The 25,209-nt window shown below is 43.9% G+C and overlaps 1 protein-coding gene across 1 annotated transcript in view; it reads left to right on the top strand.

Moving 5' to 3' along the window:
* The first annotated feature begins 1,645 nt into the window (after positions 1–1,645).
* LOC143798431 (uncharacterized) overlaps positions 1,646–25,209 on the top strand; it is a 76,642-nt gene continuing 53,078 nt past the window's right edge. The window contains exons 1-3 of the mRNA XM_077281111.1: positions 1,646–1,772; positions 3,256–3,406; positions 4,097–4,936. Of these exons, the coding sequence (XP_077137226.1) occupies positions 3,393–3,406; positions 4,097–4,936 (854 nt within the window). The 5' untranslated portion in view covers positions 1,646–1,772; positions 3,256–3,392. The remainder of the gene's footprint in view (positions 1,773–3,255; positions 3,407–4,096; positions 4,937–25,209) is intronic.

Genomic DNA, 25,209 nt, shown 5'->3' with positions numbered 1-25,209 from the left:
TGAGTTTATGTAAGACATTTATTGAAAAGTAGAAGTCTTCCTATAGCCCGTCAACTTAAAGGGACTTCCATTTAAGGTGCATGTTTTTAATGTACATCCCCCAGCATCTAAAATAAGATAACTTGAATAAATTATTGTTACTGGGTTTTCTGCTGGGAGTAAATTATCTACATATAACAGATGTGCTAGCCTTTTTTTTTATTTTAATGCTTAAAATGAATATAGACCTTTTGTATCCCTTGTCATGCTGACTTTCAACATTCTCTGCTGAATTATTTCTCAAAATATCTTGGAAATGGTTTGAGATCCATTTTTCTAACACAGAACTTCATATTCCATGTATAAATATTGAGTGAAATGTTGAAGTTTTGGCTGTCTGTAGCCATCACTAAGGGGAGATTACTGCATACTTTCAAAGAGGACCTTTCATTAGATTTTTTTTTATTTAAGCTGAGCACCTCCTCCAGTTGGCACTGCTCCACTGGTTCTGGAACAGTTTTCAGTTTTTTCTGTATCCCCGTTTCATGGTTATGCTCCACTGTAATAATGCAGATTTTCCCTTTAATGAACTGGGTGTCCACCATAGAACTTCCTGTGGGCATTTAATTTTTTCCTCTTATGCTGGCCAAACAAAACAGGAGAAGTTCTCTGGTAGACACCCAGTTAGTTAAAGGGAAAATTTACATATTTATTGCAGGGGAGCATAACAGAAAAAAGATAACAAAAACTGTTGCTGTATCAGAGCAGCACAAATTGGATGAGTTTAAATTAAAAAAAAATCCATTGTAAGGTTCTTTTTAAACTTTGAACTCAACACACTTTAAGAGAAATATAAGCCCAGAATCCCTGTGTTTCCTCAAAATAAAATAACAACCCCAATACCCATCTCTGGCACCATTCCAGAGGTGTCAGCACTGGCTCTCTCGGGATTCACGTGACATTGACAGCGGTGATCACGTGACATAACAATCAGCCCTTGCTTCACTCTCCTCTCTTTAGGACAAATCAAGACATCCGGAGGAAGTTAGAGAACAGCTGCAGCTCTAATTTCCATTGAATGTCAATTATGCTAGAAAGGCACTGGCATGGGAGGTGAATATAAGTGTTATTATTAAGGCCGGTTTCACACGTCAGTGGCTCCGGTACGTGAGGTGACAGTTTCCTCCCGTACCGGAGACACTGACACACGTAGACACATAAAAATCAATGCATCTGTTCAGATGTCATTGATTTTGTGCGGACCGTGTGCGGACCGTGTGTCCGTGTGCCAAACACGGAGACATGTCAGTGTTCGTGGGAGCGCACGGATCACACGGACCTCACACGGACCCATTAAAGTCAATGGGTGCGTGTAAACACGTACCGCACACGGATGACGTCCGTGTGCCGTCCGTGTGCGGTCCGTGTGCGTTTGCCAAATTTTAGGGTTAACATTTGAAGCAATTCTAGCAATTACCAGACAGGTGTCTAGACATTGATTGGGACAAAGCTAAACATCAGTCTAGACTTCATTTTAGCCTCTGAGGTGAAGTTGTGAACTTATCACAGTGCTGGCATCTTCAGACTCTGCTGACAGCCTAATATTATGCCTCCTCGGGTGGACACAGAGCGACTAATAACTTTGGTGGAGCAACATCCTCAACTGTGGGACACACGCTGTGAAGGATATCATGACAGGCTGGCCATTGAACGGGCTTGGTTTGCTGTAGCTGCGCAGCTGTACCCCAGACGTGGTTGGTCCACATATTCACCCGCCAAGCAGGCAAAGTTTGGTAAGTTTCCCCATAGGTGTTCCTTGTTGTCTTAAACCGAAATTTATGTGAAAAATATGCCAAAAAATCATATTGTGAATTATATATGTTAGGGTCCATGTCTTAACATCCTAACCATTGGGCTTATGTGTTCTTAATATTTATATTTACATGGACCTTATCATATACACTTTACAAGATTCTTACTACTTTCCAGTATGTTCCCTGTGTTTGATTGATTCTTTTTGCCTGAAGCATGCATGTTTATAATTGTTCAAAAATGCCTTGTGTGTTGCTGCCAGCATTTTATGGTTTTTTGCATTTATGGGAAAATTGGTTTTGTCATGTTAGGACAAACTAAAGAATACCTGGGTAACTGAAGGCATAGTTGTCTGGCATGTTCACAACCTGCATTTTTGACACACATTTCCCTGCTGTTCAAAAACATGCTACATGAGATTTTGCAAAGTGAACTGTATTCAAGCATATCTCCATAGATGTCTAACATTATTTGCTCTTATGCTTTACAATGTTTTCTGGGTTCAGATTTTGAACTTGACTGTTGGACTATATGCCAAAAGTCAAGCCCTTAAAGTCTGGTAGCAGCGGGTTAATCAGCGTGATGTCCCCAACTTTCAACGGATAATGTTCATTTATTAAGAACTAAGAACATTCAGCATTCAACATGAGAATAGGATAAATCTGGTTTCTGAGAGAGATCTGCTGTTACTTTCACTTTCAATTCCACACACAAGAAAATGTGCTCACAGGGAAGGAGGAGGAGGAGCATCCTGTCTCTAAATGAGGTTTTTTTTTTTTGGGGGAACTTTGTTGACATGTGAACAATATGCATGCAGATATATATAAATCACATCATATTAAACAAACAATAGTTGTTGCAATACATACAGATCAATATGCATTAGGCCAACAAAGTCTCTTTTCCTTTTTGAGATTTTTCAATTTCTGTTAAAAGATAATGTTAAACATGTAAGGATCAACATGTGCTGCCTGTTTTGGTCAGCACCAAACCAGGATTTTGTTAAAAATGTAGTGTTTGATTTTAATATGTCTTGCTGGCCACAGCACAGTTTGTGTGTGTGACTGATTGAAAGCAAATGTTTCCACTTAATTAATGCCATCATCCGCAATTATTCACACAAGGCAAGCTCTTACATATGTCTAATGGCCAATGCAACTTGTGTTAATGTTTGTGTTGTTAGACACACACAGTCATGCAGCCTATGTTTTGTGCAAGCGTTCCAAACAGTTCGCATGCTATTTAGATCTTACTTGTAAACATTACGACATGGTGCTAAATGGTCACACAATTCTAACTCATAAATTTTTTGGTTTTTGGATTCAAAAATTAATTTCCAGCCAGGCATGATGATCACAAGCATAATACTTTTAAACTATAACACAGATTAACACATTGTGTTGTTTAAGGAATATGTATTTATTTGTGGGAATGTGACTTGTTGTGTCTCTACTTTTCCTACAGTTGATTTGGTGAAACGGCGATGGCGCTCAGCCAGGGACCAATTTCGGCGGGAATTTAATCCCCTACCCTCCACAGCAGGTGCCACAAAAAAGAGGAAATATGTTTTCTCCCGCAACTTAGCCTTTCTTCGCCCAATCATGGAGCTAAATCAGTAAGTGTGACTGAGTATGATTGTACAAACATATTAAATTACCTTTTTTTGGTGGTTTAATTTTTATGATTACACAACAGGGATACACAAGTGATACAAACATCCGAGCAGGGAAAACGTCCAGGCCAGGACGTGGTAGAAGCCCAAAGAATTGATTAATCCATTTCCCTGAAAAAGGCAAAATTAGTAAGCATTAAAATCCACAAACCTTTCTTGAAACAAATCCCTAAAATAGTCGATACCAATAGTTGCTTAGGCATAGTATCACATATCAGCCCTCGCTGTACGCGTTTCAAACACAAACGTGTTCTTAGTCTTCAGCTGACTACTATTGGTATCGACTATTTTAGGGATTTGTTTCAATAAAGGTTTGTGGATTTGACTACCTTCCAAATTTTGCCTTTTTCAGGGAAATGGATTAATCAACTCTTTATAGTCAAATAACTACACGGTATTTTAACACATTTCCAAAGCTTCACCATGTTCCAAAATTCGGGGTCAGATTTTACCCATAGTTATTTGTCAAAAGTACATTTGTGCTTTCAAAAATCATCATATTTATATGTTCCATTACTAAATACAAACATGTTCCAAAATTATCCAAAAGTGTTTTCCAAAACTAAATTTCACAAATGTTGGTTAAAGTTTGGTAGCATTGTGAACTAAACTGTTAATGTTCTTTGCTAATAGGACTGATGACAACCTTGAGGACTCGGATGAATCGCCAACAGCCACATCAATGCCAGGAACCTCGGCATCGGAGACCGAAGCCCCAGCAGACCCGACACCCACAACACAGCCTGATGATCAGGTGTCTGATGCTGCTGAAACCTCCACTGATGGTGGTCCTGGAAGCACACAAACAGCAGCTCCAAGCACTTCACAAACAGCAGCCCCAAGCACTTCTCAAACAACAGCCCCAAGCACTTCACAAACAGCATCCCAAAGCAATTCTCAAACAGCCCCAGCACCACAGGCAGCATCAACAGCAAACCTACCTATGTATCTAACACACAGTCTCCGAGATAGGCGAAGTAGGCGACAGGAACAGCCACGTATGCTGCCCGAGCTCATTGATGCTAGAGTTTTATCCATACTCAATTCCATGACACCAGAAACGGCTGTAGATAGGTTTTGTCGCTCACTGTCTCCTTGCCTTGGCAAAGTTCCTGATGGACGGCAGGAACGAGTACGTGCTGCAATCTTGACCCTCATTGATGCTAGCCAAGGAGAGCAGGAACCCAACCAGGTGCTAGGGCCCATTGAACAATGGCGAGCTGCCCAACATCAAATACAGATGCCATCTGCTACCAATATAACAAATGACCAAAATGTAGGTACACAACAAACACAGGAAAGGCCTGCACCCTCGTCCATGCTTCCACCTCCTGCTGTAAGACCTCGTTATCCCCAAAGGACTGCTCCAGTTTGGTTTCCTCCTGCCCATAGCTACACCCATGATTCTGGACAAAGGTCCGATCCTACCTCTGTGCCCCATTCACGTGCCAGTAGCCAGCAATACGGACAAATGTCCGATCCTACCTCTGTGCCCCATTCACGTGCCAGTAGCCAGCAATACGGACAAATGTCCGATCCTACCTCTGTGCCCCATTCACGTGCCAGTAGCCAGCAATACGGACAAATGTCCGATCCTACCTCTGTGCCCCATTCACGTGCCAGTAGCCAGCAATACGGACAAGTGTCCGATCCTACCTCTGTGCCTTATTCACGGGCCAGTAGCCAGCAATACGGACAAGTGTCCGATCCTACCTCTGGGCCTTATTCACGGGCCAGTAGCCAGCAATACGGACAAGTGTCCGATCCTACCTCTGGGCCTTATTCACGGGCCAGTAGCCAGCAATACGGACAAGTGTCCGATCCTACCTCTGTGCCTTATTCACGGGCCAGTAGCCAGCAATACGGACAAGTGTCCGATCCTACCTCTGGGCCTTATTCACGGGCCAGTAGCCAGCAATACGGACAAGTGTTCGATCCTACCTCTGGGCCTTATTCACGGGCCAGTAGCCAGCAATACGGACAAGTGTCCGATCCTACCTCTGGGCCTTATTCACGGGCCAGTAGCCAGCAATACGGACAAATGTCTGAGCCTTCCTCTGTGCCTCATGCCCGTGCCACAACTCAGCAATATTGGCAAAGGTCTGAGGCAAGCCACAACTCCAGCCAACATTCAGAAACCCTGTCCTCCAGCATGTCTGTGGGTGATATTAGTGGTGCTCAGTTTGCAAATCCACATCCCTACAATATGCCATCAAGGCAACAGACACCTATGGTCACACAATTTGTTCCGCCAAACCGTATGGCAAGAGGTGAGCCCTATAGTAGTTCACAATCATATGTGAGCCAGATTGGTCAGTCCCAACCTACTTTACCTCACCCACAAAGTGATGAGGCCACATTTGTGAAAGAAACAGACCAAACGCAACCTTATACCCCATCTACATCAGGAACAGCATCATTTTTGCACACTGAACCACCTCAAACAAGCACATGCCAGCCCACAGTGACTACAGGACAAATGCCCTCACTCTCAAGCAGCCCTGAACGTGTCAGCGCAGAAAATAACACAGATGAATCTGTATCCAGTCATGGTGACTTTGTGGATTTAGAAGGAATCTAACTCTGTATTGTTTGTTTTTTGTTGTTAAAGTTAGCTTGATTTGTCCGACACAATTGGCTGACTAAATGTGTTTGCTGAAAAATAAAACACATCGTTCAAGTGTTAATATGTCTTGTTTAGTTTAGAATGTATATGTAATTTGCACACTACTTTATTGATATGAGCATAATCATAAGGTGTAACACATTTTTCCCAACCCAAAACCAAGAAAAAACAAAAAAATAGGGCACAGTAACTCATCCATATATTGCAAATACAGAATTTAAATAAAGGATGTTGGAATTAAGAATCCATCATGGCTTCCAAATAATGGGAAAGGATGAGATGGTGGTGATGCCCGCAGATACAGTGACTCTCAGTGAGTTAGTTAAAGATGCGGCCTCTCAACTGCGTTGATCTATTTTCCATGGCAAAGTAGCTTTGTAAATGTACATTTAGATTACAGTATGTCTGAATAACATGATCTAACGGTCACACACTCTTCTGCAAAATCACACTCAATGAGGGCGGGTCTTAAGGTACCGTCACACTAAACGATATCGCTAGCGATCCGTGACGTTGCAGCGTCCTGGCTAGCGATATCGGTTAGTTTGCCAGGCAGCAGCGATCAGGATCCTGCTGTGATGTCGCTGGTCATTGACTAAAGTTCAGAACTTTATTTGGTTGTCCGATCGCCGTGTATCGTTGTGTTTGACAGCAAAAGCAACGATACCAGCGATGTTTGACACTGTTAACCAGGGTAAATATTGGGTTACTAAGCTCAGGGCCGCGCTTAGTAACCCGATGTTTACCCTGGTTACCAGTGTAAAATTTTAAAAAACAAACAGCACATACTCACCTTCGCGTCCCCCGCCGTCCGCTTCCTGCACTGACTTAGCGCCGGCCCTAAAGTGAAAGTGAAAGCACAGCGGTGACGTCACCGCTCTGGTGTTAGGCCCGGCGCTCACACAGTGCAGGAAGCGGACACCGGGGGATGCGCAGGTGAGTATGTACTGGTTTTTTTTGGTTTATTTTTCGCTGGTAACCAGGGTAAACCTCGGGTTACTAAGCGCGGCCCTGCGCTTAGCAACCCGATGTTTACCCTGGTTACCAGGGAACTTCGGCATCGTTGTTCGCTGGAGAGCGGTCTGTGTGACAGCTCTCCAGCGACCAAACAGCGACGCTGCAGCGATTGGCATCGTTGTCTGGATCGCTGCAGTGTCGCTATGTGTGACGGTACCTTTATTTATTTATTTGTTTGTAGGACACAATTATGTGCCAAAATCAAGACTTTCAGACATGGGATATTTTGGACAACCCCAGTAAACACATTAATGAGGTATTAGTTATTTGTAATGGGTAGCAATGTGTTTTAGAGACACACATGTATCAGGTACCCACATCAAATGTAAGCTCGCAACCCACGTCAAGGGTCCTCATTGCCTTGCGAGACCCTAACAAATTGTGACCTAACTAAGAAAAAAAAGGTTATTTAAAAACCAAACCAAAAAAAAGAAAAGGGTAACTTTAGTTGGGCTCCTCCATTTGCCATTGCACAATACCCTCTGGTGATAAAAAATAATCTGCAAAAATATTCCTCACTATAAGGGCAGACTGAGATACTCGTGGAGCATGGTCTCTATCCTCTGATAATGCCACATTAACCACTCTCCCATCATCAACATCATCCAAGGCCGGTTCTTGTTGTCTGCAGAAATTATGCAAAACAACAGTTGCCTTTAGGACTGCCTGTACATTTTGGGGATGCATTTGGATTTGGGTTTCAAATATACGCCATCTTGAAGTCAAGATTCCAAAAGCACACTCAACCAATCGCCGGGCTTTCATCAGTCGAGTGTTAAAAATTCTTCTCCGGTTATCCAAACCTCGACGTGGAAAGGGTCTCATAACGTGCCTTGAGAGTGCAAAACCCTCATCAGCAACCATGATAAATGGTGCAGGTGGGCCTGATGAACCAGGAAGCACACATGGTTGTGGAAGATTTAGATTAGTCTCAGCAAGTCGCCGAGCTAATCTTGAAGCTCTAAAGATGCGAGCATCAGAGGCACTCCCATATGCCCCAATGTCAGCAAGAACAAAACAGTAGTTGCTGTCAGCTACAGCCAGGAGCACAACAGAAAAATATTTTTTATAATTAAAAAAACGTGACCCAGAGTTTGGCGGCTTTTTTACACGAATGTGTTTTCCATCCAGGGCACCAATGCAGTTTGGAAACTCTGTGTCTTCCATGAAACCCTGGGAAATCCGAAGCCAGTCTTGTGTGTTTGGCTGAGGCATGAGGCGACTCTTGAGCTTGTCCCAAATCACATCACAGGTTGAGCGCACAATCCCGGCTATGGTTGATGTGCCAAGGAGGAACTCAAAATGAAGTGATGAATATGAGTGTCCAGTAGCCAGGAATCTGTTAACAAAACCATAGTTTGGCTGTGAAACAATTCCCCTCAATTGTTGGTTATGTTGGTAATTCTAAAAAGGATTACATAGTGAATGTAAGCCAGCACAGATAGACCTAAAATATATGTTTGCTCAAATAAAACACACACCCATTAATGCACCACACAGGTGTCAATTATAAGGAACATTTCCCAAAGTGGCCATGTTAAGAGTTTGTTTGGGGGCCATACTATTGGCTTGTTAGTAAGAAGACATATCCAAAGTGTGTGTTTGTCTTCATTTCTATGTCAAGGGTTAAACAATACATGTTTTGCAGACCGGATTATGGGCATCGTATAACCTAGTGACCTTGAACATTACTAACTAGAGATCTAAACACTTAACCCATTACGATGGTTTTCACGTTATTGTTGGCAATATTATGTTTAGTAACCAAAAACTAACCTCAAGGTTACAAGCAAACGCTCCTCCGGACAAATGCTGAGTCTCATGCAGGTGTCTTGTCTGAGAAGGTAAGGCCGCAAAACATGAAGTAGGTTGTCAAAGCCGGGAATGGAAAGCCGACAAAAAGCAACAAACTTCACCGGGTACCTGCGCAGTTCATTATATAATTTTGCAAAATGACCATATGCCCCACGTAGCAACAGTAGAGGGTGAACCCATAGCCTCTTTTGGCGCTGTGGTGCCTCTTCAAGCATATGGTTGCGAACCCCAAAGCGACGTGAGACAAGCCATGCCAGCCACAACAACGCATCATTGTCAGTAGACATATTTGTGACACCTAAGGAGTCCTAACATACACCCCTATGATGATATGTCAGTGTGGCAAAGTTTTTAGGAACTATTTAAACACATCATCATTAATGGCTCACAGCTTTGCTAGTTTAAACCCTTTAATTAAAGCCTTAACCCCTCATATGGGCCTTGCAAACTTTGTGTGTGATACGTATGCACACGGACAGCACACGGACAGCACACGGACAGCACACGGACAGCACACGGACGACAAAAACGGACACACGGACAGCACACGGACAGCACACGGATGGCCTACGTGAGCTCACGGACACACGGACACGGATAACTCCGGTACCGATTTGTCCGGTACCGGAATTATCTGGACGTGTGGGACAGCCCTAACATAGTGATTGAGAAGGGATTGTCTGAGTAGTGGACAACCAATTTAAACCTACTGAGATAAACAGTCTTTACATTATCCCCCTTTGAAGGCCACAATGTTCTAAGGGTACTGTCTCACAGTGGCACTTTGGTCGCTACGACGGCACGATCCGTGACGTTCCAGCGATATCGTTACGATCTCGCTGTGTCTGACACGCTACTGCGATCAGGGACCCCGCTGAGAATCGTACGTCGTAGCAGATCGTTTGAAACTTTATTTCGTCGCTGGATCACCCGCTGACATCGCTGCATCGGCGTGTGTGACACCGATGCAGAGATGTCTTCACTGGTAACCAGGGTAAATATCGGGTTACTAAGCGCAGGGCCGCGCTTAGTAACCCGATGTTTACCCTGGTTACCATTGTAAATGTAAAAAAAAAAAAAACACTACATACTTACATTTCGGTGCCTGTCACGTCCCCGGCGTCCGCTTCCCTGCACTCCTCCTGCATCCTGTGTCAGCGCCGGCCGTACATCAGAGCACAGCGGTGACGTCACCGCTCTGCTTTACGGCCACGCTTACACAGGATGCAGGAGGAGTGCAGGGAAGCGGACGCCCGGGGACGTGACAGGCACCGGAATGTGAGTATGTGTTTTTTTTTTTTACATTTACAATGGTAACCAGGGTAAACATCGGGTTACTAAGCGCGGCCCTGTGCTTAGTAACCCGATGTTTACCCTGGTTACCCGGGGACTTCGGCATCGTTGGTCGCTGGAGAGCTGTCTGTGTGACAGCTCTCCAGCGACCACACAACGACTTTCCAAAGATCACGGCCAGGTCGTATCGCTGGTCGTGATCATTGGAAAGTTGCAGAGTGTGACAGTACCCTAAGTGTTTCTATAACTATAATGCTTCTTAAGTGCCCCTTTGTGACATTGGATGTATGGGTATATCCAAGGTCGCCTCCCGATTTGATGCGGTCTCCAGTGATGAGCCCACAACTTTTCTGGCACGTCAGATGATTTGATCAGTAGTCGGCGCTTATAGCAGATGAGCATTTTAGCTATACACAACAGAGCTGAAGCCCTGCCTTGTATAGCACAAGTGATCAGAAGATCACAATTCTAGTCTCTCCTGGAGACTACTGAAGCCAGTAAAAAGTAAAAAAAAGTTTTTAAAAATATAAAAAATAAATAAATAAAAGTTTATATTCGCCCCATTCACCCAAAAACAATTTAAAAAAATACACATATTTGTTAGGGCGATTTTGAACTCGGCGATATCTATCAATATATGAAAAGAATTAATCCAATTGCTAAATGGTGTAACGAGAAAAAAAAAATCAAAACTCCAGAATTACAGCTTTTTGGTTGTTGCAACATTGCATTAAAATGCAATAACGGGCGATCAAAATATCGTATCTACACCAACATGGTATCAATAAAAACATTAGCTCGGCACGCAAAGCAATAAGCTCTCACTCAGACCCAGATCACGAAAGATGGAGATGCTACGAGTCTCAGAAATTGGCAACATTTTTTTTTTTACAAATTTTGGATTTTTATTCCACTACTTAAATAATAACCCATATATGTTTGGTATCTAAGAACTTGGAATGACCTGGAGAATCATAATGGCAGGTCAGTTTTAGCATTTAGTGAACGTGGTAAAAATAAAATGTGGAATTGCACTTTTTTTTGCAATTTCACCACGCTTTAAATTTTTCCCCATTTTCCATTAAACGATATGATAAAACCAAAAGTGTCATTCAAAAGTACAACTCGTCCAGCAAAAGCCAAGCCCTCACATGGCCATTTTGACGGAAAAAAAAAAAAGTTATGGCTCTGGGAAAAAAGTCCAGTAAAAGACGAAAAAAAACAGAAAAACCAAAGGTGGTGAATTGGTTAACATTTAACCCCTTCAGCCCTCAAACCTGTTTTCACCTTCATGACCAGGTCAAATTTTACAATTCTGACCAGTGTCACTTTATGAGATAATAACTTTAGAACATTTAAACGTATCCCACTGACTCCGAGTTTGTTTTTTCGTGACATATTGTACTTTGGTTAGTGGCAACATTTCTTCTATATGACATGCATTTATACAGTACAGACCAAAAGTTTGGACACACCTTCTCATTTAAAGATTTTTCTGTATTTTCATGACTATGAAAATTGTACATTCACACTGAAGGCATCAAAACTATGAATTAACACATGTGGAATTATATACTTAAAGGGAACCTGTCACCCCGTTTTTTCCGTATGAGATAAAAATACTGTTAAATAGGGCCTGAGCTGTGCATTACAATAGTGTATTTTGTGGACCCCGATTCCCCACCTATGCTGCCGAAATACGTTACCAAAGTAGTCGTTTTCGCATGTCAATCAGGCTGGTCTGGTCAAATGGGCGTGGTGTCTTCCCCCAGATCTGGCTTAGTTTTCCGTTGGTGGCGTAGTGGTGTGCACATGCCCAAGTCCAGAATCCACTGCACAGGGGAGGGAAAATAATGCGATCTGCGCTATTCCCCTGGTGATCGGTGGGGGCGGCCATCTTCCTGTGGCCACGCGTGCACAGATGGAGCGCTCTGCTGCCCGGGGCTTCAGGAAAATGGCCTCGGGATGCCGCGCGTGCGCAGATGGAGATCGCGGCGGCCATTTTCCTGAAGCAGAGATGCGAACTCTGCTTCAGGAAAATGGCCGCCGCGATCTCCATCTGCGCACGCGCGGAATCCCGCGGCCATTTTCCTGAAGCCCCGGGCAGCAGAGCGCTCGATCTGCGCACGCACGGCCACAGGAAGATGGCCGCCCCCACCGATCACCAGGGGAATAGCGCAGATCGCGCTATTTTACCTCCCCTGTGCAGTGGATTCTGGACTTGGGCATGCGCACACCACTACGCCACCAACGGAAAACTAAGCAAGATCTGGGGGAAGACACCACGCCCATCTGACCAGACCAGCCTGATTGACAGGCGAAAACGACTACTTTGGTAACGTATTTCGGCAGCATAGGTGGGGAATCAGGGTCCACAAAATACACTATTGTAATGCACAGCTCAGGCCCTATTTAACAGTATTTTTATCTCATACGGAAAAAACGGGGTGACAGGTTCCCTTTAACAAAAAAGTGTGAAACAACTGAAATTATGTCTTATATTCTCGGTTCTTCAAAGTAGCCACCTTTTGTTTTGATGACTGCTTTGCACACTCTTGGTATTCTCCTGATGAGCTTCAAGAGATAGTCACCGGGAATGGTTTTCACTTCACAGGTGTGCCCTGTCAGGTTTATTAAGTGGGATTTCTTGCCTTATAAATGGGGTTGGGACCATCAGTTGTGTTGTGCAGAAGTCTGATGGATACACAGCTGATAGTCCTACTGAATAGACTGTTAGAACTTGTTTTATGGCAAGAAAAAAGCAGGTAAGTAAAGAAAAACGAGTGGCCATCATTACTTTAAGAAATGAAGGTCAGTCAGTCCGAAAAATTGGGAAAACTTTGAAAGTGTCCCCAAGTGCAGTGGCAAAAACCATCAAGCGCTACAAAAAAACTGGCTCACATGAGGACCGCCCCAGGAAAGGAAGACCAAGAGTCACCTCTGCTTCTGAGGATAAGTTTAACCGAGTCACCAGCCTCAGAAATCGCAGGTTAACAGCAGCTCAGATTAGAGACCAGGTCAATGCCACGCAGAGTTCTAGCAGCAGACACATCTCTACAACAACTGTTAAGAGGAGACTTTGTGCAGCAGGCCTTCATGGTAAAATAGCTGCTAGGAAACAACTGCTAAGGACAGGTAACAAGCAGAAGATACTTATTTGAGCTAAAGAACACAAGGAATGGACATTAGACCAGTGGAAATCAGTGCTTCGGTGTCTGATGAGTCCAAATTTGAGATCTTTGTTTCCAACCACTGTGTCTTTGTACGATGCAGAAAAGGTGAACGGATGGACTCTACATGCCTGGTTCCCACCGTAAAGCATGGAAGAGGAGGTGTGATGGTGTGGGGGTGCTTTGCTGGTAACACTGTTGGGGATTTATTCAAAATTGAAGGCATACTGAACCAGAATGGCTACCACAGCATCTTGCAGCGGCATGCTATTCCATCCAGTTTGCTTTTAGTTGGACCATCATTTATTTTTCAACAGGACAATGACCCCCAAACACACCTCCAGGCTGTGTAAGGGCTATTTAACCAAGAAGGAGAGTGATGGGGTGCTATGACAGATGACCTGGCCTCCACAGTCACCAGACCTGAACCCAACCGAGATGGTTTTGGGTGAGCTGGACCGCAGAGTGAAGGCAAGAGGGCCAATAAGTGCTAAGCATCTCTGGGAACTCCTTCAAGATTGTTGGAAGACCATTCCCGGTGACTACCTCTTGAAGCTCATCAAGAGAGTGCCAAGAGTGTGCAAAGCAGTCATCAAAGCAAAAGGTGGCAACTTGGCTACTTTAAAGAACCTAGAATATAAGACATATTTTCAGTTGTTTCACACTTTTTTGTTAAGTATATAATTCCACATGTGTTAATTTATTTTCGTAGTCATGAAAATACAGAAAAATCTTTAAATGAGAAGGTGTGTTCAAACTTTTGGTCTGTACTGTATGTGAAAAAAATGAAAATTTGGCAAAAAGTTTGTAATTTGCAAACTTTAAATTTTTATGCATTTAAATCAGAGTTATGTCACATAAAATAGATGATAAGTAATATTTCCCACATGTCTACTTTACATCAGCACAATTTTTTAAACTTTTTTTTTTTGTTAGGAAGTTATAAGGGTTAAAATGTGACCATCGATTTAACATTTTTCAACAAAAATTACAAAACCATTTTTTGGGGACCACATTACATTTGAAGTGAGTTTGAAGGGTCTATATGACAGAAAATACCCAATAGTGACACGATTCTAAAAACTGCACCCCTCAAGGTGCTCAAAACCACATTCAAGAAGTTTATTAACCCTTCAAGTTTGTCACAGGAATATTTAGAATGTGGAAGCAAAAAATGAACATTTAACTTTTTTCACAAAAAATTTACTTTAGACACAGTTTTTTTTATTCTTGCAAGGTTAAGGCTAGTTTCACATTTGCGGTTGAGTCCGCAGCGTCTTGTCAGCAACCGCAAATGCATGCAAAATGCATGCAAATGCATAATAAAGCAGCATTTTGTTATCTGCCTTTGCATGCGTTTGTATGCGTTTTTGCATGCGTTTGTGGTTTTAATGTGCATGCGTTCGATAGGAAAAAGATTTTCCAGGAGAATTTCCTTGACACAAGCCACGCCAAATGGGCGTGTCTCATGGGATTTCTTGTTTACTCAGATAACACATGCGTACGCAAATGCAAGCGAAAGCATGCCTTGTGTTCCTATGCGTTCCCATAGACTGTCATGCGCTGCTTTGACGCACTCCTTCCGCAAGAGTCCGCATGCGTATAGCGGCGGAAATTTGCCGCCTCAAAAATTGCAACATGGTGCGATAGCCACGCCCAGCAGCACACCGCAAAGCGATGCATGCGTAAGCGAACGCAGGTGAACGCATGCAAACGCATGTATCTGCGTCCACCATGTAAAAGATATGAAATCAAGATGCATGCTGATGTATGCGTCAGAAACGCTGCAGACACAACCGCAAATGTGAAACCAGCCTAACAGGAAAAAATGTACCCCAAACTTTGTTGTGCGATTTTGAGCATGCTGATACAACATATGTGGGGGAAAACCACTGTTTCGGCACTGTTGACTTTTTGAATACAAAACTTGCTGGAATAATTAGCAGATGCCATGTTATGTTTGGAAAGCACCTGATGTGCCTAAACAGTGGAAATCTCCCACAAGTTACACCATTTTGGAAACTAGACCACTCAAGGAACGTATCTAGATGTGTGGTGAGCACATTGAGCCCCCAGGTGCTTCACAGAAGTTTGTGACATTGATCCGTGAAAATTAAAAAAAATCACATTTTTCCCACAAAAATGATTTTTTGCGCACCAAATTTTGCATTTTCACAATGGTAACTGTTGTGAAATTGGATTCTGGGCTCCCCCGGTGGCCACTTGTGGAATTTAACTTGTGTGCATCATCCCCTCTGTTCACCTGCTCCTATCAGGATGTGGGAGTCGCTATATAACCTTGCTCCTCTGTCAGTTTCATGCCGGTCAACAATGTAATCAGTAGCCTTTCTGTGCATGTTCCTGCTACTAGACAACTCCCAGCTAAGTTGGACTTTTGTCCTTGTGTGTTTTTGCATTTTGTTCCTGTTCACAGCTGCTGTTTCGTTACTGTGTCTGGAAAGCTCTTGTGAGCAGAAATTGCCACTCTGGTGTTATGAGTTAATGCTAGAGTCTTAAAGTAATTTCTGGATGGTGTTTTGATAGGGTTTTCTGCTGACCATGAAAGTGCCCTTTCTGTCTTCATGCTATCTAGTAAGCGGACCTCGATTTTGCTAAACCTATTTTCATACTACGTTTGTCATTTCATCTTAAATCACCGCCAATATATGTGGGGGCCTCTGTCTGCCTTTTGGGAAAATTTCTCTAGAGGTGAGCCAGGACTGTCTTTTCCTCTGCTAGGATTAGGTAGTTCTCCGGCTGGCGCTGGGCATCTAGGGATAAAAAAAAGTAGGCATGCTACCCGGCCACTTCTAGTTGTGCGGCAGGTTTAGTTCATGGTCAGTATAGTTTCCATCTTCCAAGAGCTAGTTCTCATATATGCTGGGCTATGTTCTCTCGCCATTGAGAATCATGACAGTTTGACCGGCCCAAAAAAGGGTTAAATTACTGGCTGAGAAAGGAGAGAAAAAAGAAGTCTGCTACAATTTTTTTTTTTTTTTCCCTCTAGTTCTGAGTGTGCTCTTAATTGAATCTCTTGCTAGTCTGCCTATACTGCAGCCTTCCTCTCTTCCTCTCCTTCTAATCCTTGAATGGCTCTGTGTTCACCTGTTTCAAATGGATCTTCAGAGTGTAGCTACAGGTTTGAATAATCTCGCCACAAAGGTACAAAATTTGCAAGATTTTGTTGTTCATGCACCTATGTCTGAGCCTAGAATTCCTTTGCCTGAATTCTTCTCGGGGAATAGATCTCACTTTCAAAATTTTAAAAATAATTGCAAATTGTTTTTGTCCCTGAAGTCTCGCTCTGCCGGAGACCCTGCACAGCAGGTCAGGATTGTAATTTCCTTGCTCCGGGGCGACCCTCAAGACTGGGCTTTTGCATTGGCACCAGGGGATCCTGCGTTGCTCAATGTGGATGCGTTTTTTCTGGCCTTGGGGTTGCTTTATGAGGAACCTCATTTAGAGCTTCAGGCGGAAAAGGCCTTGATGTCCTTGTCTCAGGGGCAAGATGAAGCTGAAATATACTGCCAAAAATTCCGCAAATGGTCTGTGCTTACTCAGTGGAATGAGTGCGCCCTGGCGGCGATTTTCAGAGAAGGTCTCTCTGATGCCATTAAGGATGTTATGGTGGGGTTCCCTGTGCCTGCGAGTCTGAATGAGTCCATGACGATGGCTATTCAGATCGATAGGCGTCTGCGGGAGCGCAAACCTGTGCACCATTTGGCGGTGTCTACTGAGAAAACGCCAGAAAATATGCAATGTGATAGAATTCTGTCCAGAAGCGAGCGGCAGAATTTTAGACGAAAAAATGGGTTGTGCTTCTATTGTGGTGATTCAACTCATGTTATATCAGCATGCTTTAAGCGTACTAAGAAGCCTGACAAGTCTGTTTCAATTAGCACTTTACAGTCTAAGTTTATTCTATCTGTGACCCTGATTTGTTCTTTGTCATCTATTACCGCGGACGCCTATGTCGACTCTGGCGCTGCTTTGAGTCTTATGGATTGGTCCTTTGCCAAACGCTGTGGGTATGATTTGGAGCCATTGGAGGCTCCGATACCTCTGAAAGGGATTGACTCCACACCATTGGCTAGTAATAAACCACAATACTGGATACAAGTGACTATGCGTGTTAATCCGGATCACCAGGAGGTTATTCGCTTTCTGGTGCTGTATAATCTACATGATGTTTTGGTGCTGGGATTGCCCTGGGTGCAATCTCATAACCCAGTCCTCGACTGGAGAGCTATGTCTGTGTTAAGCTGGGGATGTAAAGGAACTCATGGGGACGTACCTTTGGTTTCCATTTCATCATCTATTCCCTCTGAGATTCCTGAATTCTTGTCTGACTTTCGTGACGTTTTTGAAGAACCCAAGGTTGGTTCACTACCTCCGCACCGGGAGTGCGATTGTGCCATAGACTTGATCCCGGGTAGTAAATACCCTAAGGGTCGTTTATTTAATCTGTCTGTGCCTGAACACGCTGCTATGCGAGAATATATAAAGGAGTCCTTGGAAAAGGGACATATTCGTCCTTCGTCATCTCCCTTAGGAGCCGGTTTTTTCTTTGTGTCTAAGAAAGACGGCTCTTTGAGGCCGTGTATTGATTATCGACTTTTGAATAAAATCACGGTTAAATATCAATATCCGTTACCACTGCTTACTGATTTGTTTGCTCGTATAAAGGGGGCCAAGTGGTTCTCTAAGATTGATCTCCGTGGGGCGTATAATTTGGTGCGAATCAAGCAGGGGGATGAGTGGAAAACCGCATTTAATACGCCCGAGGGCCATTTTGAGTATTTGGTGATGCCTTTTGGTCTTTCAAATGCCCCATCAGTCTTCCAGTCCTTTATGCATGACATTTTCCGCGATTATTTGGATAAATTTATGATTGTGTATCTGGATGATATTCTGATTTTTTCGGATGACTGGGACTCTCATGTCCAGCAGGTCAGGAGGGTTTTTCAGGTTTTGCGGTCTAATTCCTTGTGTGTGAAGGGTTCTAAGTGTGTTTTTGGGGTTCAGAAGATTTCCTTCTTGGGATACATTTTTTTCCCCCTCTTCCATCGAGATGGATCCTGTCAAGGTTCAGGCTATTGGTGATTGGACGCAACCCTCTTCTCTTAAGAGTCTTCAGAAATTTTTGGGCTTTGCTAACTTTTATCGTCGATTTATTGCTGGTTTTTCTGATGTTGTAAAACCATTGACTGATTTGACTAAGAAGGGTGCTGATGTTGCTGATTGGTCCCCTGATGCTGTGGAGGCCTTTCGGGAGCTCAAGCGCCGCTTTTCTTCCGCCCCAGTGTTGCGTCAGCCTGATGTTGCTCTTCCTTTTCAGGTTGAGGTCGACGCTTCTGAAATCGGAGCTGGGGCGGTGTTGTCGCAGAGAAGTTCCGACTGCTCTGTGATGAGACCTTGTGCTTTTTTTCCCGTAAATTTTCGCCCGCCGAGCGGAATTATGATATTGGGAATCGGGAGCTTTTGGCCATGAAGTGGGCTTTTGAGGAGTGGCGTCACTGGCTTGAGGGGGCCAGACATCAGGTGGTGGTATTGACTGACCACAAAAATTTAATTTACCTTGAGTCTGCCAGGCGCCTGAATCCTAGACAAGCGCGCTGGTCGTTGTTTTTCTCTCGGTTTAATTTTGTGGTGTCTTACCTACCGGGTTCTAAGAATGTTAAGGCGGATGCCCTTTCTAGGAGTTTTGAGCCTGACTCCCCTGGTAATTCTGAGCCCACAGGTATCCTTAAAGATGGAGTGATATTGTCTGCCGTTTCTCCAGACCTGCGGCGGGCCTTGCAGGAGTTTCAGGCGGATAGACCTGATCATTGCCCACCTGGTAGACTGTTTGTTCCTGATGATTGGACCAGTAGAGTCATCTCTGAGGTTCATTCTTCTGCGTTGGCAGGTCATCCTGGAATCTTTGGTACCAGGGATTTGGTGGCAAGGTCCTTCTGGTGGCCTTCCCTGTCACGAGATGTGCGAGGCTTTGTGCAGTCTTGTGACGTTTGTGCTCGGGCCAAGCCTTGTTGTTCTCGGGCTAGTGGATTGTTGTTACCCTTGCCTATCCCGAAGAGGCCTTGGACGCACATCTCGATGGATTTTATTTCGGATCTGCCTGTTTCTCAGAAGATGTCTGTCATCTGGGTGGTGTGTGACCGTTTCTCTAAGATGGTCCATCTGGTTCCCTTGCCTAAGTTGCCTTCTTCTTCCGAGTTGGTTCCTCTGTTTTTTCAAAATGTTGTTCGTTTGCATGGTATTCCGGAGAATATTGTTTCTGACAGAGGGACCCAATTCGTGTCTAGATTTTGGCGGGCATTCTGTGCTAGGATGGGCATAGATTTGTCTTTTTCGTCTGCTTTCCATCCTCAGACTAATGGCCAGACCGAGCGGACTAATCAGACCTTGGAGACATATTTGAGGTGTTTTGTGTCTGCGGATCAGGATGATTGGGTTGCTTTTTTGCCTTTGGCGGAGTTCGCCCTCAATAATCGGGCCAGCTCTGCCACCTTGGTGTCCCCGTTTTTCTGTAATTCGGGGTTTCATCCTCGATTTTCCTCCGGTCAAGTGGAATCTTCGGATTGTCCTGGAGTGGATGCTGTGGTGGAGAGGTTGCATCAGATTTGGGGGCAGGTGGTGGACAATTTGAAGTTGTCCCAGGAGAAGACTCAGCTTTTTGCCAACCGCCGTCGTCGTGTTGGTCCTCGGCTTTGTGTTGGGGACTTGGTGTGGTTGTCTTCTCGTTTTGTCCCTATGAGGGTTTCTTCTCCTAAGTTTAAGCCTCGGTTCATCGGCCCGTACAAGATATTGGAGATTCTTAACCCTGTGTCCTTCCGTTTGGACCTCCCTGCATCCTTTTCGATTCATAATGTTTTTCATCGGTCATTGTTGCGCAGGTATGAGGTACCAGCTGTGCCTTCCGTTGAGCCTCCTGCTCCGGTGTTGGTTGAGGGTGAGTTGGAGTACGTTGTGGAAAAGATCTTGGACTCTCGTGTTTCCAGACGGAGACTCCAGTATCTGGTCAAATGGAAGGGATACGGTCAGGAGGATAATTCTTGGGTCACTGCCTCTGATGTTCATGCCTCCGATCTTGTCCGTACCTTTCATAGGGCTCATCCTGATCGCCCTGGTGGTTCTGGTGAGGGTTCGGTGCCCCCTCCTTGAGGGGGGGGTACTGTTGTGAAATTGGATTCTGGGCTCCCCCGGTGGCCACTTGTAGAATTTAACTTGTGTGCATCATCCCCTCTGTTCACCTGCTCCTATCAGGATGTGGGAGTCGCTATATAACCTTGCTCCTCTGTCAGTTTCATGCCGGTCAACAATGTAATCAGTAGCCTTTCTGTGCATGTTCCTGCTACTAGACAACTCCCAGCTAAGTTGGACTTTTGTCCTTGTGTGTTTTTGCATTTTGTTCCTGTTCACAGCTGCTGTTTCGTTACTGTGTCTGGAAAGCTCTTGTGAGCGGAAATTGCCACTCTGGTGTTATGAGTTAATGCTAGAGTCTTAAAGTAATTTCTGGATGGTGTTTTGATAGGGTTTTCTGCTGACCATGAAAGTGCCCTTTCTGTCTTCATGCTATCTAGTAAGCGGACCTCGATTTTGCTAAACCTATTTTCATACTACGTTTGTCATTTCATCTTAAATCACCGCCAATATATGTGGGGGCCTCTGTCTGCCTTTTGGGAAAATTTCTCTAGAGGTGAGCCAGGACTGTCTTTTCCTCTGCTAGGATTAGGTAGTTCTCCGGCTGGCGCTGGGCATCTAGGGATAAAAAAACGTAGGCATGCTACCCGGCCACTTCTAGTTGTGCGGCAGGTTTAGTTCATGGTCAGTATAGTTTCCATCTTCCAAGAGCTAGTTCTCATATATGCTGGGCTATGTTCTCTCGCCATTGAGAATCATGACAGGTAACAGGAGAAATTACACATTATTTTTTGTTGTGCAGTTTCTCCTGAGCATGCCGATACACCATATATGGGGGAAAACTACTGTTTGGGCACATGGCAGGGCTTGGAAGGAAAGGAGTGCCATTTGACTTTTTGAATACAAAATTTGCTGGAATAATTAGTGGACACCATGTCGCGTTTCGAGAGCCCCTGATGTGCCTAAACAGTGGAAACTCCCCCACAAGTGACACTATTTTGGAAACTAGACCCCTCAGGTAACTTATCTAGATTTGTGCTGAGCACCCTGAACTCCCAAGTGCTTCACAGAAGTTTGTAACATAGAGCTGTGAAAGTAAAAAAAATCATATGGACCTGAAAATGTGTAATTTCTCCTGAGTACGTTGAGTACGTTGATAATCCGTATGTGGTCGAAAACTAGTTTTGAGGCACAGTGCAAAGCTTAGAAGGGAAGAGGCGCCATATTGGAGTTCAGATTTTGCAGGACTGGTTTGATGGTGCCATGTCACATTGGCAGAGCCCCTGAGATGCCAGAACAGTAGAACCCAACATAAGAGACACCATTTTACAAACTACACCTCTCAATGAATTCATCTAGGGGTGCAGTGAGCATATTGACACCACAGGTGGGTCACAGAATTTTATATAATTGGGCAGTGAAGAAAAAAATAATTACATTTTTACCACCATAATTTTGTTTCAGCCCCAGATTTTACATTTTCACAAGTAACCCCATTTTGGAAATTATCCCCTTCTTGGAATTTATCTACAGGTGTAGTGACAATTTTGAATCCATGGGTGTTTTCCAGAAACAAGCAGCAGTGGATGTTGCTGAGTGAAAATTGCAAACTGCCATTGTAGTGTCCAGTACATTATAGTGCCCCGTACGTTATTCCCAGCTCACGGTTCTGGAGACATACATCAGTAAATTAGGCGGGTTCTCATCTCTACAGAAATGCCAAACATGTGGACAGTAAATGTGGTTTAGGCACACTGGGGCTCAAAAGGGAGGGGGAATTTGGATTTGGGTGCTCAGAATTTGCTGAATTTCTTTTGGGTGGGGGGCTATGCTCCATTTTACTTTTTAAAGCCTTTGTGCTACCAGTAATGTGGAAGCCCCCTATATTTCCATTGACAGCCATTTTACTTTTTAAAGCCTTTGTGCTACCAGTAACGTGAAAGCCCCCTATATTTCCATTGACAGATGACGGATCCGAGTGGGGACTTTTTTTGTGGATTGAGTTGAAGCTTTTATTGGGAACATTGTACATAACGTTTGGGATCACATTTATCCGCCACTCTATGCTGATCACTTACTTTAGAGTTTCCATCTAAATTTCAAAGTGACGTGACAGATTAAACCCCAGAGAGATCCATTCACTATAATGAGTTACTGTGGATGCCATTCGGCCTCTGTTCAGCTATGTCCTTTTTTTCAGAAGTGCATAAAACTGTACCGGACCACACTTTTATGTACTCCTAAAAAGATGGACACCGCCGGATCACAGGCCAGACACTGTCCACAGTGACTCCTTTTGACTCATTATATGGAATCTTCACATATTTCAGAGATTAAACTGAAACTCTGGTATCAGCACTCAGCGCAGAGAACAGGATAAATGTGAGCCGAGCCTAACTGCAATCTTTGGGAGGCAGAATGAACAAGCCAACAGCAAGTGAAAAATTGGTTAGGCAACTTAATTCTTTGTGTCAGTGCGATTATATTGATATCAGATTTATATCAGGTTTTTATATTTGGCTGCTGTCACACACTAAAAGACGCCTTTTTTTTCCAAAAACTAGTTTTTGAATTGCCATATTTTGAGAGCTATAATTTTTCCATATTTCTCCTGACAGAGTTATTTGAGGGCTTGTGTTTTGCGAGATGAGTTGAAGTTTTTATTAGTACCATTTTTGGACACATGACAATTTTTGATCGCTTTCTATTCTGATGTTTGGAAGACAGAATAAACAAAAACCAGAAATTCAGGAATTGTTTTATGAAGAGTTTTTTATGTCGTTCCTCATGTAGTAAAATTTATAAGACAGCTCCATTCTTTGGGTCAGCACGATTACAACGATAGTATATTTATATTTTTTTATGTTTTGTCGCTTTTACACAATAAAAACTAAAAGAAAAAATAATTATTTTTGAATCGCTTTATTCTGAGAACAATAACGTTTTAAGGGTATGTGCACACGTTGCGGATTCCATTGAGGATTTTTCTGCGCGGATTCTGCAGAATCCACAGGTAAAATGACCTGCGTTTTACCTGCGGATTCTCTGCGAGTTTTCTGTGGATTTTGTGCACATTTTGTCCGGATTTCACCTGCGTTTTTACACCTGCGGATTCCAATTATGGAACAGGTCTAAAACGCTGTGGAATCCGCACAAAGAATTGACATGCTGTGGAAAATAAACCGCAGCGTTTCACCGCGGTATTTTCCGCAGCATGTGCACTGCGGTTTTGGTTTTCCATAGGTTTACATGGTACTGTACAACGCATTCTGCAGAATCCTCAGGTAAAATGACCTGCGTTTTACCTGCGGATTTTCTGCAGACTTTATGCACATTTTGTGCGGATTTCGCCTGCGTTTTTACACCTGCGGATTCCTATAATGAAATAGGTGTAAAACGCTGCGGAATCCACACAAGGAATTGACATGCTGCGGAAAATAAATCGCTGCGTTTCTGCGTGGAATTTTCCGCAGCATGGGCACAGCGGATTTGGTTTTCCATAGGTTAACATGGTACTGTACCACGCATGGAAAACTGCGGCGAATCCGCAGCCAAATCTGCAACATGTGCACATACCCTTAGGGTATGTGTACACGTTGCGGATTCGTGTGCAGATTTTTCTACGCAGATTCTGAAAAATCAGCAGGTAAAACGCCTAGAGATGAGCGGTGTTCGCGTCGAACTGTTCGCCAATTTCAAATTCGAGCTGTTTTGGGCGGTGTTCGAGTCGTTCGACGAACCCGAACAATTTGCTTAAAATTCGGCTGTTCGAGTTTCTGTTTGATAACTGTTCGTTCACAAAAAGCCTAGCTTGATTTGCACATTAAAACTGTTTATCATTGTTAATGGACTGTTTCAGTGTATAGCGGGGGGGGGGGGGGGCGGGGGATAGATCGGTGCTGAAATAACGCCGACCTCCATTTTTTTTTCTTTCCCGCATTTACAGAGGGGCGGTGCAGTCTCTCAGCCTATCAGCAGTGCGCACACACACAGCAATGTGCATGTGATGCACACAAGCAAGGTCATGTGTCATTGGCTGTGTATGTCACATGTCCTTGCCCTATAAGAACCAGCCATTTGCCCCGTCGCCACCATTTCCTCACTGCTGCAGCTTAGTGTTAGACGGCACCACTGCTGCTGTGGGTGCTATACAGACTAAGGCCGGCCTCACACTAGCGAGTTTTACGGATGTAAGAGCGCAGAAATTACGTCCGTAAAACTCGCAAAATAAACGGCACAATTATTCTCAATGGGGCTGCTCCTATCAGCCGTATATTACGGTTCAGTATTATACGGCTTTCTACGGCCGTACAAAATCGCAGCATGCTGCGTTTGTCAGCGTATTGCGCAAAAAAATCGCTAATGAAAGTCTATGGGGGCGAGAAAAATACGGATTCCACACGGACCAGCAGTGTGACTTGCGAGAAATACGCAGCGCTGTTAGTGAAAAGTCGGTAATTCAATTGCCGGCTTTTCATTTCTCCTGCACAAACCCGACAGGATATGAGACATGGTTTACATATAGTAAACCATCTCATATCCCCTTTTTTTTTGCATATTCCACACTACTAATGTTAGTAGTGTGTATGTGCAAAATTTCAGCGCTGTAGCTGCTGAAATAAAGGGTTAAATGGCGGAAAAAATTGGCGTGGGCTCCCGCGCAATTTTCTCCGCCAGAATGG

Source organism: Ranitomeya variabilis, chromosome 1 (assembly GCF_051348905.1).
Source record: "Ranitomeya variabilis isolate aRanVar5 chromosome 1, aRanVar5.hap1, whole genome shotgun sequence".
Lineage (NCBI taxonomy): Eukaryota > Metazoa > Chordata > Amphibia > Anura > Dendrobatidae > Ranitomeya > Ranitomeya variabilis.
Note: the sequence above shows the minus strand (reverse complement) of the source record. Positions and strands in the feature narration are given on the sequence as shown.